Source organism: Rhinolophus sinicus, linkage group LG13 (genome assembly GCF_036562045.2).
Source record: "Rhinolophus sinicus isolate RSC01 linkage group LG13, ASM3656204v1, whole genome shotgun sequence".
NCBI lineage: Eukaryota > Metazoa > Chordata > Mammalia > Chiroptera > Rhinolophidae > Rhinolophus > Rhinolophus sinicus.
Genome location: NC_133762.1, coordinates 17,685,497 through 17,703,212, shown reverse-complemented (window position 1 = coordinate 17,703,212; position 17,716 = coordinate 17,685,497). Strand labels below are relative to the sequence as shown.

At 58.3% G+C, this 17,716-nt stretch overlaps 1 protein-coding gene across 1 annotated transcript in view; it reads right to left on the bottom strand.

The window, feature by feature from the left end:
• Positions 1-17,716, bottom strand: part of LAMA5 (laminin subunit alpha 5) — a 47,861-nt gene that overhangs the window by 18,204 nt on the left and 11,941 nt on the right. Inside the window, exons 3-29 of the mRNA XM_074317667.1 lie at positions 15,990-16,107; positions 15,169-15,287; positions 14,892-15,062; positions 14,666-14,763; positions 11,547-11,662; positions 11,058-11,176; positions 10,845-10,935; positions 10,511-10,645; positions 10,369-10,425; positions 6,334-6,474; positions 6,108-6,245; positions 5,880-6,014; positions 5,672-5,806; positions 5,462-5,599; positions 4,926-4,978; positions 4,588-4,693; positions 4,403-4,455; positions 4,207-4,312; positions 3,629-3,728; positions 3,355-3,511; positions 3,067-3,205; positions 2,731-2,873; positions 2,543-2,649; positions 2,299-2,452; positions 1,721-1,881; positions 1,531-1,639; positions 22-119 (exon numbers count right to left, since the gene is read on the bottom strand). Of these exons, the coding sequence (XP_074173768.1) occupies positions 22-119; positions 1,531-1,639; positions 1,721-1,881; positions 2,299-2,452; positions 2,543-2,649; positions 2,731-2,873; positions 3,067-3,205; positions 3,355-3,511; positions 3,629-3,728; positions 4,207-4,312; positions 4,403-4,455; positions 4,588-4,693; positions 4,926-4,978; positions 5,462-5,599; positions 5,672-5,806; positions 5,880-6,014; positions 6,108-6,245; positions 6,334-6,474; positions 10,369-10,425; positions 10,511-10,645; positions 10,845-10,935; positions 11,058-11,176; positions 11,547-11,662; positions 14,666-14,763; positions 14,892-15,062; positions 15,169-15,287; positions 15,990-16,107 (3,197 nt within the window). The remainder of the gene's footprint in view (positions 1-21; positions 120-1,530; positions 1,640-1,720; positions 1,882-2,298; positions 2,453-2,542; positions 2,650-2,730; positions 2,874-3,066; positions 3,206-3,354; positions 3,512-3,628; positions 3,729-4,206; positions 4,313-4,402; positions 4,456-4,587; positions 4,694-4,925; positions 4,979-5,461; positions 5,600-5,671; positions 5,807-5,879; positions 6,015-6,107; positions 6,246-6,333; positions 6,475-10,368; positions 10,426-10,510; positions 10,646-10,844; positions 10,936-11,057; positions 11,177-11,546; positions 11,663-14,665; positions 14,764-14,891; positions 15,063-15,168; positions 15,288-15,989; positions 16,108-17,716) is intronic.

Here is a 17,716-nt window from a genome sequence, read left to right as displayed (position 1 = left end):
AGGCCCCTCCAGCCCTTCTACCTGCTGGGGTTGAAGGCACCATGGCTGCTGACACAGTGGACCCGGGGCTCCACGAACTCCGAGCTGAATGTCTCCACGGGCACCAGAGTGACACTGTGCTGTGGGCAGAGGGCCAGGCATGGAGGTGGAGGGGGAGCCCGTCCACACCCCAGGGTCCGACCCGGGTCCTGGCCTTTGCACCTGCACAGCTCTGCTGCCCCCTCCTCTGGCTGCACAACCCCTAGCCCTGCACTGCAGTTTCTGGAGCCCAGGGTACCTCCCAGCTGTCCCGATGGCTGCCCCTCTCTACTGGCCCCCCATTGCCATCTGCAGTTATTCAGTCACATGTCAACCGCCTGTCCCCAGGTCCAGGGACAGGCAGGCACTCAGTAAACACAGGCTCATGAGCAGGCATTCTATCGTGCCATGTAAGTGTACAGGTGACAACTACGACAACAGACGAGACATCACAGCAGGTCTAGAAAAACCCTACAGCAAAGACAAGGAATGCTGCATGACCGCGGCAACACACAAATCCATCTTCCGCACAATGTCGGCAAAAGAGCAGCACAGAAGAACTCTGCATGATTCCTTTCAGAAATTCCAGAACAGGAGGCTAAGCGGTGCTGTCAGTGTGGGGAGGTGGCTGGCCTGGGGGGCCCGCGGGGCAGGAAACACCTGGGCTGTGCGCCACAGCTGCTCTTCCACGTACACAGGCAAGTTTGCCCCGAGCTGGCCCACGACCACAGTGCAGGAAAAACCACAGGGTGGCCACATGGACCGACAAGGAGCGAGCTGTCGTCCACTTCCATGAGCAACATGGAGGACGCGCATGGACCCTGCAAAACGGGACTGGAAACCCTGACACCAGGGCTCGGGGTCAACCATTTGTGCTGCAAGTGTTGTAGCAGCATTTGAGGCTTTGATAAAAATTGTGTACGTATCGCACTGATACATTTCACACTATAGACCGTATCGTACTCTGCAGAGCAAGCGCCGTCCATTTTGTCTGATATTGAATAAACATGGACGCTTGGTTCTGGGCACCAGAAAAACGGTTAAGACTGCACAGTGTTTAGTGGTTCTAATGACTTAATTCTCACCCCCCTGTGACGTTGACAGGGAAGCAAATTACCATGATGCCACTGAACCTTAAGCCTCCAGACCCCCGGGGAGTGGACCCCTTCCTAACTCCAGTGACCCCTGTTCATACACAGGTGTGTTTTGGTAAATTATACCCAAAAAAGGGCTTTTGCTTTTCAGTCCTACTCCAATGCATCATACTTCCCCTTAGGTGGCCACGGGTGCTATTACTAAATAAATATACATTTTGTACCCACAGAAAAAGAAACCCCTACAGGAGAAGGGGTGCTGGAAGAAATGTGACTGGGCTTAAGCCAACAGTGGCACTGGTGACAGGTACCTGACACGTGACACTCTTCTCTGTACTCTTATGCCTGTTGACAACCTCCTGAAAGACCTGACCCACAGGGGTCCTGGGGCCCATGCAGGTGAGGGTCAGGGCCTTACCAGGAAGAAGCGTGCCTGCTCGGCCGTGAGCTGGACACTGGCCTCTGTGTCCAGGTGGAAGACTGCCAGGTGATGCTGGGCATCCAGGGCGGTGCCCCGGCACAGGGTGCTAGGGGACGGGCAGGAGCGGTCAGCGGCTGGCAGCCCTGGCCGCACCCTCCCGCCTGCCCCCGAGGCCCCTCCAACCCACCTGTACAGGCAGGGGTGCAGGGTGAGCGCCCCCTGCTGGGGAGCCTGCTGGGGGGTGTGCACGGCCACACCCAGCTCCTGACGGGCACCTTTATTGGCGTATTCCACGACCAGAGCATAGCGGCCTGGCTGTGGCAACGCCACCTGTAGCTGGACGTCCATCTGAGGGGACAGGGCAATCAGGAGCCTGCCCCAGCCCCCACCTGGAGAATAGGACCCCACCTGCGCCCTGGACACTGCAGCCACTCGGCCTTCTGACTGACCTCTGCCCTCTCCCAGCCTCCCTTGCCCACGTGAGGCCCGGCCTCATCACTGCTGAGCGCTCAGTGCCCTGAGGTCTAGCCCAAACCTGCTGCGTCCTCACAGTGAGTTGGAGGGCTGCGGTCGTTGATGCCCAGTTACAGATGAGGCCCTGGGCGTCCTGATTCCCGAGGTGAAACCCTGAGCCTTGCCCCAGTCACCCTTGCCCTGTACCTGTGTGCCATCACTGCAACATGGACCCATCCCCCAGGCCAAAGGCATGCCTCCCCCTAGGTCTTGACCCTGCCTGCCCCTCTGTGGGGTCCCAGGGACACGCACGTCACTGCCCTGGCAGGCGGCCAGTGGTGGGTGTGAGGGGCTGAGCTGCTCTGTGGGGCAGGGCCGAGGTAGGCTGTTGCCGTGGCGACACAGGGCCTTGGGTCCAGAGGCTGAGGGGAAGCCATCCAGGGGCAGGTGGGTGTAGAGGAGGCAGCTGGGAAGGGGGACAGTCTGTGGTCAGCATGGGGCGGGTGGCCTGAGCACAGTGGACGGTCAGGCCCCGCCCCAGCAGACCCATGCTCACTTGTCCCCAGCGCGCTGGGCAGTGGTCTGGAACGTGCAGGCCTCGGTCACCCGCAACTGTAGCACAGCCGCCTCGTAGTAAGCGCTGGGTAGCAGGACCACGTAGTCCTGGAGGGGACGGGTGGGTGGGCGGGAGGTTGGTGCTGTGCCCCTGCATGGGCCCCCCCACCCTGCTCAGCCCCACCTCACCAGGAGCACCCCTTCAGCCTCCACGAGCAGGGCCCAGGTGCCAGGGTTCAGCACGAAGGGCTCCCCAAAGCCCCTCTGGGGCACGGTGACGAAGGCAGGCTCCGTGCTGGGTGGGAAAGCCACCGGCTGGCTCTGCTCCGTGCCTAGGGGTGGGGGTGAAACTCTGCACACAGCCCATGGGCCACCCCCAGCTGTGCTCCCCAGAGCCAGCAGGCCAGGCCAGGCCTTCCCACCCACACATGGGCCCCAGGTGGGGCTTTGGCTGGGTGGGACGGAGGTGTGAGTGGATGCAGGGGGTGACGGGAGGGTGGGCGGGAGCGGCCCCAACACACTCACAGTTGGCACAGGTGGCAAACTTGCCCTCCTCCCGTACAGAGACACGCCCGCTCACGCTCGTGGGCCCGCGGTTAGCATAACGGAAGACGAGCCAGAAGAGGTCAGGAGAGGTCACGTTCAGCCTCGCCACGATCCTGGGCTGGTGGGGGGCAGCGTGGACAGTTAGGGTCACCCCTCCCTGGCCATTTCCAGCCCAGTTCTGTGACCTCAGGAGCTGGCCCACCCCACTCTGCCAGCCACACAGGGCACTTGAAGCCAAGCCCTGGGACCGGGCAGGGCCATGCCCACCTGGATGGGTGCCATTTGTGCATAGCCCCTCCAACTGAAGTTCTCAAACTCGAGGGGGTTGAAGCCAAAACGCACGGCATGGCCGTCGGGCGTGGTTGCTTCCTCCAGCTCCAGGCGCAGGTGATGTAGGTCAGGGAGGTAGTGGTTCCGTGCAGGCCTGGCCACAGCAGGGTGCTCAGGGGCAGGTCGCTGCCCTGACTAGCCCACCGGGGTCCCCAGGGTGACGCCTCCCCCAGCCCTCTGTCCCCAGCCCAGTTGGGGTGGGGGCACCCACTCGCTGCAGGTGGGGCCCTGGGTGTTGGGGCGGCACCGGCAGGCGCCTGTCCTTGGTTCACAGCCCTGGCCCAGCGCACCTCCAACATCGCACCGGCAGCCTATAGCAGGAGGGCATGAGGTCAATGCCACCCAGCCCCCACCCCACCCTGGCGCACCTCCCATCCCCTCCAGCCCCCCCTGGCTCGGGACCCTACTCGATTCACAGACTGGCCCCTGGGGCTCGGTCCACCCTGACAGAACAGGGGATGAGGAGCTAACTCTTCTCCACCACGAGCGCTACCTCGGGCTCTGGACCACGGAGGCCCTGGGTCCAGGCTCAGGGGCAAAGGCACTGGGATTGACTGGTGAGTCCTGCCAGGGGCGCAGGATGGAGAGGACCGTGGGCAGAACCCGTGCTCCTCTCTCCCACACCCAGCCCGGGCCTGGCCAGGCAGCCAGAAGCAGCTCAGTGAGTCCAATGTCTATCCGGGCCTTACCATGCCCAGGTCCTGCCTGGGGCCTTTGCCTCATCTGTCCCTCCTTGGGCCTTAGCCTCCCCCAGAACGTGGTCTGAGAGCCCAGTAAGTGGGCACTTACTGCGGCAGCCAAAGTAGTCGACCTGGTCCAGCCCGAAGAAGCCATCCTTGCAAGCTGCACAGGTCAGGCCACACACGTGGGGCTTGCAGAAGCACTGGCCGTTGCCCTGGGGGCCAAGGGAGAAGGTGGGACCAGGTGGGGGGGGTCCCAATGCACCTGCACCCTAAGCCCCCAGCACGTCAGCCCTCAGACTCACCAGCTGGCACTCGGTAACTCCACCCAGTGTACCCCTGGGGTCACAGTTGCAGCCTGGGGAAGGGGCAGAGCAGGCCTGAGTTGGGGAGGGGACAAGAGGGCCTGGACTCCATGGGGCCAGCCCTCACCTCCCTGGCGCCCCAGGAGTCTCCCCCAGCCCCTAATACTGTCTCCAGGCAGACTTACGGGTGCAGCCCTCAGGGTTGCTAGGATTCAGCCCCCAGAACCCAGGTTTACAGCGATCACAGCTTGGCCCTTCCACATGAGCCCGGCATGTACAGGGGGTCTGTGCCTGGGAGAGAATGAGACTGAGGGTCAGAGTGGGTCCCTGCCCTCCTATCTATAAACTCTCAGCCCTGGAGCCCTGACTCTGTCCTTTCTGGCATGCCCCTAGAGTGGGGACAGAGGACTAGCCAAGGGAACAAATGGGCCCTGAGGTTGCCATGGTGACCAAGTGGCAGGGGAAGTGATGGTCTCACTGGAAGCGATGGCCTCAGCCCCACCAAGGGCTGACCTGGGCTCACCTCAGGAAGGACGCGATTGGCTGGGGCCAGCCCAGCAGGGTGGCAGGAGCCAGCTGTGGAGAGACACCCGGGCTGTGGTCATTCCTTGGTCACTGACCCTGATGGCCAAGAACTTCCCCAAGGCCTGGCCAGAACCCACGGTCCCATGGGAGCCAGATCACATTATCTCCCACATGCATAAACAGGCATGAAGATGTACGTGTCCGTGCTCTGGTCCCCACACCGCGAGGGCGTGTACCCTCCCTCACCACACAGCACATGGTTATGAAGTGAAATGAGCACACACAGCACGGGAACACGTGTGAACAAGCACTTTGTGTGGATAGCCACATGAGCACACAGACACAAAGCACGTGAGCGTGGACACTCACGAAGCACACGAATGCAAAGGCACAGCACACAGACACGGACATGAACGCATGCGTGAACCCCCGCACATGCATGAGCACATGGACGGTGGTGGGAACCCCGCATGGGAAGGTGTGCACTGCATGAGCCACAGACGGTACCCGGCACGCACACTGTGCCGGCCTCACCTTCGCAGTAGGGGAAGTTGTAGGTGCCGGGAACACACGTGTCACACCGCAGCCCCGTCACACGGGGCCGGCAGCTGCACTGCCCACTGCGGGGGTCGCAGGCTGCATGCAGAGAACCCTCGGCAGAGCAGTGGCAGGCTGGGGGAGGAAGAGGGTGTGGGCACGTGGCGAGATACACTTGCCCTCCTGGCCTCCCACAAGGATACTCACGGGCACAGGCGGGGAAGCCGTGGAAGCCGGGGCTGCACTCCTGGCAGGTGGTGCCCGCATAGCCGGGGCGGCAGCGGCACAACCCGCCCGCCCCGCAGAGCTGGTCCAGGGCACCGTGGGGGTCACAGTTGCAGGCTGCAATGGGCACAGGTTCAGGCCATGGGCACCTGTGGGTGGCCCTCCTGCCCCTCCCCGGCCCTCTGCTCACCGCGGCAGTCAGGGTAGCCATGGTGGCCAGGGCGGCAGCGGTCACAATGAGGGCCATCAAACTCGGGCCGGCACGGGCAGCGGCCAGCCTCATCGCAGCCCTCGGGCAGCGTCCCTGCAGGGCTGCAGCCACACACTACAGAGTGGAGAGGCACACAGTGGCCCTGAGCCGGGCAGGCCAGGCCCCAGGCCCCACGCCCACCCAGGCCCCTGGGGTGGCCCTGCTCACGCTGGCAGAGCGGGAAGTGGAAGAAGCCAGGAGCACAGCGGTCACACGCGGCGCCCTCAAAGCCTGCTCGGCAGGTGCACTGGCCGGAGTCACGCTCACAGGCAGCATCCAGCACTCCAGGGCTGGAACACTGGCAGGCTACAGGGAAGGATGCCCACGCCCGTCAGAAGGGGCCCGGCTCCCAGCATCCACAGAGAGACAGGGCTGGGGGTGGGGCTGCACTCACGCTGGCAGCCTGGCCCGAAGAACCCTGGTGCGCAGAGCTCGCAGTGGGTGCCCTGGAAGTTGGGTTTGCACACGCAGCGTCCCACCCGCGGGTCCTTTCGGCAGGCGTTGCCCTGGGTCCCAGCGGCGCTGCAGTCACAGTCTGGCAGGTGGGGGACAGGAGGGAGTCTCAGACGCCCGGCAGAGGTGGCCCTCCCCGCTGGAAAACCTCCCTTGTTCACAAACTCATTTGCTTACACTTGTACACTGCACGTGTACACAACTAAAAGACAATAAAAATCTCAACAAGGGAAAGCCGACATTTCAGGAAATACATGGTGTGTGATAAAATAAGGGCAACTATACACAGTGTACTGGTGGTTCGTGATATAAACAATTGTGGGCGTTAACACAGCCAGAGAATGTAAACACAAAATCATAAAATCATCACATGGCAAACAAAAAAGTATAGCCTTTATAAGTAATTCTGGGGTTGGGAAGAGGGAGCAAAAGCGCGCTAAATATCATCATTTATGCATAAACACAAGGTCATAAATACCATTTAGTTTTTGTTACTGACAGAAAATAACAGTTCAATATTTGTCAGAAAGGTAAGGGTTGCCACGGACCAGACCAGAAGACAGAAAGAGAACTTGCAAACGCTCCGAGAAGGGAACACAAACCAACCCACCAAAACCAAAACACATTTGGTTGCTCACTCCAGTGAAAGGCAGGAAAGGAAGAATTAAGGGAGGACAACTGACAGTGGCCACCATCCCTGTGCCAGGCCAAGCCTCCTTTCCTGAGATACAACCCAAAGGTGTCAGTTTGACTCTAAAAGGAAAATCCAGGCATGTCCTCTTGAAAGGACACACCTTGAACCGAAGACAGATGCAGAGCAGGTGAGGATGATGAAGAGTCAGCAAACCCAAGGCCACAAGCATTAATGGGGACAAAGGGGGATGTCCATTGAGAAAATGGACTCGCTCCCCAAGAGAGGTGGCAAGCCCAATGCTCTAGGAGCAGGAAAAATGTGATCTTGGGGTACAGAGAGCTAAACTATTACAATCGCGAGGAGAATTTGGCAAAACCTAGAGACAGACTGAATGCACTGTTCTCAGAATGTGACAAAAATTAAGTAAGAACGTAGTGGATTTAAACAGCATAATAACACGTGTGCTTTAATAGATGCCCACACAGAAACGTGTGCCCAACAGAGAACACACTGTCCTGTCAATCTAAAAGAGTGAAAAACAAAGATCTCAAATTCAAAAGACAAAAAGCAGAAATCAGGCTACCACATCTGACCCTGATGCAGTAAAACGAGAACTGAACCAACGAAAAATGAACAGAAAGGAAATCGAGAAGCCTTTCAACCAGGCTCACTAAGGAAAGCACCATGTTCAGTGTGGTCCGTATGAGGGAGGGCGTTCACAGAATTCATTGTACAATTCACAAATTGGAAGTGAAATTCTGCTTGCTTGGCAAAGGAAACCATCAATAAGACAAAAAGGCAACCAACTGAATTGGAAAAGATATTTTCAAATGATACATCTGATAAGGGGTTAATATCCAAGATACATAAAGAACTCATACATCTCAACATCCAAAAAAAAATCCAATTAAAAAGTGGGCAGAGGACCTGAATAAACATTTCTCCAAAGAGGACACAGACGGCCAATAGACACATGAAAAGATTCTCAACGTCACATCATCAGAGAAATGCAAATCAAAACCACAGTGAGATACCACCTCACCTGTCAGAATGGCTGTTCTCTGAAAGACAAAAGATAAGTATTGGCGAGGATGGGGAGAAAAGGGGACCCCTGTGCACCGTTCGTGGGAATGTAAATTGGTTCAGTACTATGGAAAACAGTAAGGAGGGTCCTCAAAAAATTGAAAATAGAACTACAGTAGGAACCAGCAATCCCACTTGTGGGTATTTATCTGAAGAAAAAACCCACTAATTCAAAAAAATATTTGCACTCTTATGTTCATTGTATCGCTATTCATAATAGCCAAGATATGGAAACAGCCTAAGGGCACATAGATAGATGAACGGATAAAGAAGAGGTGGTACATATATTCAATGGAATATAACTCAGCCACGAAAAAGAATGAAATCTTACCATTTGCAACAACATGGATGGCCCTAGAAGATATAACACTAAGTGAAATACTCATAAGTCAGACAGAGAAAGACAAATATGCTGTGATTTCACTTACGTGTGGCATCTATAGACAAAAAAAGCAAAATAAAACAAAACAGAAACTCATAGTAGATACAGAGGCCAAACTGGCGGTTGCCAGAGAGGAGGCAGGGGTTGAGCAGAAAAGGAAAAGGGGGTTCAGTTATAGATTAAGCCACGGGGATTAATTACTCTGTCCCCTGCGTACAGAGTAATAACAGTGTAATAACCTTGTATGGTGTCAGATGGTTACTAAACTTATCCGAGTGATCGGGTGATCGCTTTGCAAAGTATATAAATGTTGACTCACTGTGTCATACGCCTGAAACTAATATAATATTGTTATGTCAACTATAATTAAAAATAAATGTAACAAAAGACACAGAAGAAAAAAAGTAAATAAAGACACAGAAGACCTAGTTTCAAAAACAAGGAAAGTGAGTACTGGACCATCACAGGAATCACTGAGTAACCTCGGACCAGTGGGGAAAGAACGGATTGTCAGGAGTTACAGCAGGGACCAGCAAACTACGGCAGGGCCCCTCCACCCGATTTGTAAATAGTTCCATTGGCACAGGGCCCACTGTGACATGCAACGGCAGAGGTAAACGCCATGACAGACACCACACGGCCCTCCGTGTCCGAAACACTGGCTGTGTGGTCCTTTTCAGGAAACGACTGCCGGCCTGGTTTGCACCACGGACAAAAAACGAAACAAGTAAATGTAAAAAAGAAAAACTGTCAGAGAGCCAACAAGCACAACACTAGGTGGACTTAGGGACCGCCATCTAAATATGACTGAGTCAGAAACCACGAAGCAGAATGTCCCCAGATTCACCTAAAGTTTACAACACCGGCACACAAATAAAAGCACACTAAACAGTAAAGGGCAAATGACCTGTGGGGAGAAAAAAACACAAGCAGCGGGGAATGGGTAATAATTAACGTGGAGAGAACTCGCCCCAGTGAACAAGGAAAAAATGCAGCTGAAAACAATGAGCTCCAAACGCAATCTAATCGACGACATCACCGAGTATAAAACACACCATTATTTTATGTCCTGTTATGAAAGGAAGACACCTGCTGATTAGACAATGACACACCATCAACCCAAAGACGGTGCCAGTGCCAGAAACAGTCAGGAGGTGGAGTGCGTTGCCCAGTGGATGCAAATCAAGATGACAATAAACGTTGCTATGTCGTCAACACAATGAGCTGATTAACGTGTGTGAACGCTGCTACCGCCACCCAATTTAATTTGGAGCCTGTTTAATTTGGAGAGAGCAACTTGGCAGCCTACAGCCCAGAATGTCCCAGCGTGTGCGTGTCTAGCCTGGGCAGAACCTCGTTTGGGAAATTGTCCTTCAGAAAAAAATAAGTATTTATGGAAACCTTTAGCTGCAAGGATGTTTATTGGAGCATTATCTGAAAATAGAAAATTGGAAAGAACCTAAATTTCCAACAATCGAGAGTTGGTTAAATAAATGCTGCAGCTTTCTATAAAGCACAGAACCAGAAGTGACATGTTTACAGGGTTGCGGTGGGTGGAAAACGCAGTTATGAAACAGCACACAGCACATGTCAATGTTTGTGAAAGCCGGGTGTGTACGCAGAGAGAACGGTTCTGCAGTGGAGAGGGGTGACTTGTAGGTGGTGAGAGTCTGGATAAAGTTTTACTTCGACTTTATGCTGACTTGTATTTTTGAAGGTTTTCTCGTATGAACATGTATTATTTGCATGCAAATAAAAGAATCAAAATTGACGTGACAAAAATGAAATCCTCCCTCTCTGCTGGGCCTTCGTGTGGCCCCCTCCTGTGCCATTGCTCCCGTGGGACCCAGGGCAGTGAGGACCTCGGAGACACTTACTCACAATCTGTCCAGCTGGCAGTACCTGTTCCCCGGTGTCATTGTGGGAGGGCATCGCTGAGGGGAGGAGACATAGCATGTCAGCCAGGCAGGACAAAAGGGCCCCCTGGGCTTCCCCCACCCCCAAGGCGGGCACCCTCACGGTAGCAGTGCGGGAAGCCTGTGAAGCCCTCGGCACACGTGTCACACCACTCCCCCGTGAAATTCGGCCGGCAGTAGCAGCGGCCAGTCAGGTCCTCACATGTCCCGTCTGTGAAGTCCGACTCGCAGTTGCAGCCTGGGTGGGGACCAGGGGCCAGGAAGTCATGAGACCCTGAGCCCAGGGCTATGAGACCAACCTGGACAGTAGGATGAGAGCCATGGCCAGGACTCCCAGACCGGCGAGGGCCTGCGGCACGCAGGGAGCTAGAGACCCTGGGACACCCTGCCCGGGCCATCCCTGTCCCCAGGATGCCCCCCAGGGGGACCCCACTCACGGCGGCAGGCATGGGGTGAGTCCAGGGGTGTGTCTGGGGCGCGATAGAAGCCGGGCAGGCAGCGCTCACAGTTGATGCCGGTGGTGTGGTGCTGGGGTGGGACAGAGCACGGAGTCACGGGCACTCCCACCCCAGCACGGCGGCCCCACCCTCCCCGAGTGCCTGGTGTCCCTGATCCCCATGGCAGGCCTGGCCTGGCTGCACTCGGCCCACCTGGCAGTCGATGCACACCCCGCCGCCCTGGTAGACGCTGTCCTGGTTCTGGCTGGCGTTGCTCCGGTCCACCTCGGGGTCGTAATAGCAGTCATGTGCGTGGCCATGGCAGTTGCAGGCTGGAGAGAGGGGCACTCAGCTGTTGGCAGCCCGGCTAGGACCTCTGCACCACATCCCACCAACCACGGATGATCCCAGATGTGGCTCGGGTGGCAGAACATGCTGTGTTGCCCGAGTGTGCCTACAGCACACGTGTGCATGTGTGAGCACATGTGTGCATCTGCGAACACACAAGCATTTTATGTGTGCACACGCGTGTGAGCACCGTGTACATGTGCGCCATGCCAGTGTGCATTGTGCGTGTATGCCCGTGTTGTGTGTGCACGTGTGAACGTGTGCACGTGCCTGTTGTGCAAGCATGAGCACAGGCATATGAATACATGTGTGAATGGATCTGTGAGCACCGTGTGTGCATGTGGGGCCACTCACACTGACACTCGTTGGCACTGTCAGACGTCGCCGGCCTCCATGGCTGCTGGTTGAAGCCGGGGCAGCAGCGGTCACAGGAGCCCCCGCACGTGTTGTGCTGGCAGGCACACTGCAGCCTGTCGGGACACAGGGCACAGGAGGGGCTCAGACCCACCGTGGACCCAGGGGGACACAAGGAAGCAGAGGCAACAGGGGCTGTACAAGGCCTTTGTGGAGGGTGGGAGCTACAGCAGGGGTTTGTGTTGGTGGGTGGTGCCTGGGGCAGGGCACTGAGTGGTCAGTGCGATGGCCTCTGCATGTAGATCAGCCTAGGGCCCTGGGCCCTGGGGCTATGCCATCTCCTCCAGGGCCAGGACCCAAGGCCAAGCCCATGGCGTCCTGGGCTAGCCCCGAGGGCCAGGTCTCGCTCAGCAGGCAGCCCTGAGCTCAGCCAGACGCCCCCACGCATCCAGGGCACCTCCCCGGGCAGGTGGCCAAGAGCTGCTTCCTCTTCCAGCCAGGGGTGGACACCACTCAAGAGGGCTGGAATCCTGCCTGCTATCCTGGAGAACAGCGCCTGTTGGCTCAGTGGGCAAGGGACAGCTGGTCTCAGCTGGGAACTGAGGCTGCAGCCACCTACTGCACAGGCACCCATGCCAAAGCCCCACCCCCAGCACAGACCACAGCTCAGTCGAGGTGGGGGCAGGAAGCAGCCCCAGGCCGGGTTGTGTGCTCCTGGGTCCCAGGCCAGCACCACGGCTGCAGTGCTATGTGAGACCCTGCAAGCCAGTCCACGAAGGTGAGACCCAGAGCTCAGATCACGCAGCTTTCGCTCTGTCCCCATGAGGGTATGTAGGGCCTTGGGAGTCAATACTGCTGTCCCGCAGCGTCCAGGGACATCTGGAGGACCTCAGTGGATGAGGCAGTGGGAATAACCTGCCACAGAGAGGCAATCACATCCCGTCTGTCTTGACTCTGGAGCCAGGGGCCTCTAGCTGCTGTTTGATTTTTCAGTAATCTACACAGTCAGGGCACATTTAAACCAAGAAATTAACATAAAAAGTGGTGCTAGGCTGGTGACACCCTGGGGTGTTTGGCAAAGGGCCTCGCAAAGCCACTCCATGGGGCTTGTTCCCGCTCCAGGGACTCGGGCATAACAGAGCAGCATGGCTCCCGACGTGACTAACAGCATGACTCGACCCCAAGAATTTCACAGAGCAATCGGGTAGAAAATGTAAAGTAAGAATGTTTAAAGGTTATAACCGAAGGAATCTAAAACATCATAAAAAATGCAATGCTATGAAAAATAGGCAGATGTGAGAAAAGAAACCATCAGAACATCCATAAATGAAAAATAAAATTATTGAATTGAAGCCGCAATGGGTGGGCTACACAGCAGGTCAGACGCAGTGGGACTGACTCTGAACTGAAGAACTCTCCAGGAGGGAGCTGGGAAGGCAGCGGGGTGGGGATACGTCCCAGAAGTCCTGAGACAGAAGGAACCATACTGGGATTCCAGAAAGAGAAAAGACAGAATAGGGGAGAGCTAACGGCCAAGAAGGGTCTTGAATGAACAGAGATTCGTATTCTCAGATTCAAAAAGTGTGAGGAAATCTGCAGAGCACCAAGACGATCATAGACACATCCAGAAGAGGCAGAGGGACGACAGCGGACTCTCCCAAGCATCCAGAGACGCCAAAAGACAGTGAGCGGACGTCTCGGGAGTATTGAGACATGGCCTTCAACCAGGGGTTCTACAGTCAGCTACAGCTTCACCCCAGAGTGAGGGCGTGACAGGCATTTTCAGACATGACTAACAAACAGACTCTCATGGAAAGAACAACGAAAGGGGGCATTGCAGGAAAGAGAGTCCCCAGGGATGCTGTGAGAGCCCGGGAAGAAGCGAAAATGAGGACCGGGAAGACGTGGGCGGCCCCATGGGCTGTGCCTGGATGAGCACCCTCAGGCCCATCGCTCAGTCTATGCCTGTTAAACAGGGTTCCACTACAGTAACGCAGAACTGGAAAAGACATGTCTGGCACTGCCAACTGGCACAGACTGAATGGTTGTGTCCCCCCAAAAAGTCCCATGTGGAACCTAAGCCCCCCGGATGGTATTTGGAGGTGGGGCCTCTGGGAGGTGAGGAGGGCATAGGGGGAGCCCTCATTAATAGTGTCCTTATTAGGCAACCCCAGCAAGCAGCTTGCCCTTCCGCCCCGTGTGAGCACACAGCAGGGAGATGCTGGCTACGAACCACGAAGTGACCAGCCAGCATCCAGAGCCAGGCGCAAACTGCTATCAGCCGCCCTCTGTGTTTTGTTACAGCGTCCAGAGGTGACTGAGACCAACGCATGACTTCTAAGTCAAGGGGAAGGGGACAGCGAGTGAGGGGTCCAGCACAGAGCTGGGCAGGGCGTCAGCAAAGCGATGCAGGTGGCAGGCAGGGTGTGGGCAGGGCTGGAGGTGACAGAGGCAAAGGGGCGGAGCCTCCCTGGAGGAGAGGCCGTGGTGCCAGGAGCTGGGTGCAGGGACGACAGGGCCTAAGTATGTGACGGGCGCTGGTGTCTGTGGTTCTGGGGACGATGCACAGTTCACGCACCCCTGCTGCCCGGCAGGGTGAGCTGAGCTCAGCCCACGTGCAGGTACAGGTGAGTGAGGGTGGAAGTCGCCACCCCAGCAGGGGAAGGCAGACCTGCCTGTCCTCAGACACCAGCCAGTACAGCAGGCTCTGCTCCCAGCCCTCATGAGTTGCTACTGGGCACTTCATTTCCCAGAGTAATTAGCGGTGCTGTCCCAGGGCCACCCTGAGGCTGGACAGACCAGGGGTGTCCAGAGGGCCTGTGGGAGGGGAGCAGCGGGCCTGAGTCCTCCAGCTAGGGTGACCGCACCCCTCCCTTCTCCAGACCCATCCGCCCCAGTGAGGAGGTTTGGGGCTCTCCTCTTAGTGTGGCTTTGACTGCGAGATCGGAGGTGAGCTCTGCTGCCCCTGCACCTTTCTGTGCATATGGAGAAACAGGTCACAGGGTGGTGGCTCGTGCAGATCACCAGGGGCCGGGGACACGGCAGGCAATGGAACCACGTGTCCTCCCCTGGGATTGGGGAGCAGATGAGGGGGTTGGGCAGGGAGCTGCAGGTCTCACCTGAAGGGGTCTGTGGGGTCCTTGGCGTCGCAGACGTCCGCGTGGCCGTGGCAGACACAGCGACCACCGACGCTGATGTCCTTGATGCTGTAATAGTACTGCAGCCGCCAGCCGTGAGCACGCGCCGCCACGCAGCCCCGCCCCCTCTGCTGCCACGCCGCCCCGCTGCCTGCCTGCACCCCTCCACCCCCTGCCCCCATGGGACCCTTCACACTGGCGTGCTCACCCGGCGGGTGACGGTGGGGTCCCGCAGCGCCTTGCCCATGAGGTGGCCCAGCAGCGTGTTTGTGCGCAGGAAGCGCAGGCGGATGTTGGTGGCTTTGGTGAAGTCGCGCAGCAGGGGTGAGTAGGAGAAGTTCATGGCCCCCGGACGCCTGTTCACTAGGGACACCACAATCTGCAGACAGCAGGGTCAGGGTCAGGGTCAGGGTCAGGGTCAGGGTCGGGCTGGCACCGCCCACCACAGCACACGGGCTTGGACCCCCTCCGTGCCGTCCGCCCACCTCGCCGTTCTCCAGGGGCACAATCCGGGAGTACTCTGTGGTGCAGATGACATCGTCATCCCGCGTGATGCGCTCCAGTGTCCGTGGCCCAAATCGCTCAAGGCAGTCCCTCTTGGAGGCTGCAAGAGACAGGCCAGGAGGTGAGGGTGCAGAACCCCAGGCCCGCTGCGTGTCTAGACCCCCAGAGCCACATGGCCTCAGCCCTGAGATGGGAGCACAGCCCTGCCTCGATGGGTCACCCGCCACCCCGAAGAGAGAGTGGCACTCGGGAACCTCTGGAGGGCCTGGCGGGGGCCCATGCCTGAGCCCGGTGGTTCTGAACGGCCCACATCACACTGGCTGCCTCTCTGCTGAGAACAAGGCCCCTGACGGCCCTCATCCCAGGCTGGGAGGCTGTTCTCCACTGCCCTTTAGGCAACTACCTGCCCCCACTCTCGGGCGTGCAGTACTGGGGGCCAGGTGACCCAGGCCCACCCAATCAGAGCTACCCCACGCACATGACTGGGCCGGGTGGCACGTGACATGGCCAGTCAGGGAGCATGGGTGTGGAGCTCCGTGCTCGCGCCATTGGGCAGCTCAGTGGGCCACCTTTGTCACTCACAAGCTGCCAGAGCAGGAAGCCAGTCCAGAGGGAGCCAAGAGACTGCATGGGGACTGTGGGTTCCGTGTCAGGGACAGGAACCGCTCCCCCCCCCCTGCCTTTGGGGACGCACACCCAGTCCTGACCCAGGCAGAAGCTAGGCATGAGGGAGCACGGTAATGACAGCCCACCCCAGGGGACACCCGCCTCCCCCGCCAGCCCCTGGCTCTGGGAGACTCACAGGCAAAGAACTGCCACGGCTGGTAGGTGTGGCCGAAGTCCATGGACCGCTCCAGCACCCAGAGGTCCGGCCGAGGGGCGTTAGCGAACTTGATGAGCACATAGGCCACGTGGAAAACCTGCAGGTGGTGTGGGTGTTGACGCCCTGAGGGTCCCCCCGCCCTGCCCTTGAGAGGCTCCCTTCTCCCCAGTGGACATCTGTGGGTGTGCCTGCGAGGGCCTCCTGGCTCAGGGAGCAGCCCCTGGCCTGGCTGACCGGCCAGTGGCCACTGAGGCCCTCCCCAGGACACCACCATTTCTGAGGGCTCCCCTCCTGGGTCTGGGGGTGCGTTGGCCCAGGGCCCAGACCCGCTTGCCTCCCCATCCCTGCCCCAGGCCCGTGGGCCACACTGGCCCCTGGGCTCTGAGGCTGAGACAGGCCTGGTGGTGCCAGGACACACGGGGCAGCTCGTCACAGGGCCCAGGCAGTGCCCCAGCTCCCAAATGAGCCTGGTCTCCTCACGGAGCTGGCAGGTGACCCCTACTCCTGCGATTGGGCCCCTGGTCATCCCACATCATACTCAGAGCCAATTTAGAACCTGCCTTTCCACTGGCTGACCAACCCCCAGCCACCGAGGCCCCAGGGGCAGGTGGCCTGGAGCAGCCAGGGCCCAGCCCCTGCCATTGTCACAAGGCCCCAGAGGTGGAGACAGACTGGAAAATGGGGAGCCGGGCTCTCGCTGCCAAAGACAACCCTCATTCAGCTCCCTAGGGGTGAAGCATGAGGCGAGGGGGGTCCCCACATCAGCACCTGGAGCCCATGACCCCAGGTCACAGCTCCCAGGAAGGGTATTGGGTCCACTGGGAATAGCCCTGGGCTCAGGCAGAATCACCTGCCCAGCTGGTGGCCTCGATGGCCAGGCTGGGCCACCCAGACCCCCGAGAGGGTGGGCACATGAGCAGGCTGCACCCTCACACCCCTGACATGTGCATCACTGTGCCCCCCACACACATGGAGGTGCCCACACCAGGCTCGGCCTCCCACGGGGAAGGACTGTGGTTCCTGGGTCTCTCAGCTCTGAGGACCAGTGAGCCCCTCCCCCTCGACCCCAAAGCCAAGGGAAGAACAAAGCAGACGGGCATTGTCCAGGCTGGGCTCGGCTCCAAGGAGACTGAGCAGGGTGAGCGGGGGGACACAGACACCCCCAGTCTGCATTCAGGAGTGGGAGGCCCCAGACACAGGCAGAGAACGTGGCTGGTGAACATGCTACATGTGGGGGGATGTCCACCCCCCTACTCAGGGCACGCTCACAGGGGTACCACACCAGGTAGGCTTGGAACTGTCCACTGACCTCGAGGGTGGCGTCACATTCCAGGCCACCCACTGCACCCTCAGTGGAGCCCTGCCTAGCCCAGGGAAGCAGGTCCCCTTCTGCTGTCCACTGTTCTGGATTTTTGCCCCAGACGAGCGGAGGCAGAGCAAGGCTCCCTGCCTGAGGTCCAGTCACCCCTCAGCCTGAGGCTGCTGTGGTGACCCCATAGAGGGATGGTGGGCCCCTCGTGGCCCAGCCCTCAGGAGGCACAGGCTGCTAAGAATGCCGGCAGGGGCACGGTCCCAGGATCCTGGACACGCCTGTTGAGTCCTGCCCTTCCTGGAAGGCCGCCTGCATCAAGCCAAGTGGCCTTTCCCTGGGGTGGGGGGGCACAACCTATTTACCCACTGCCAGGCTCTGCGGTCATCTTCCCCTG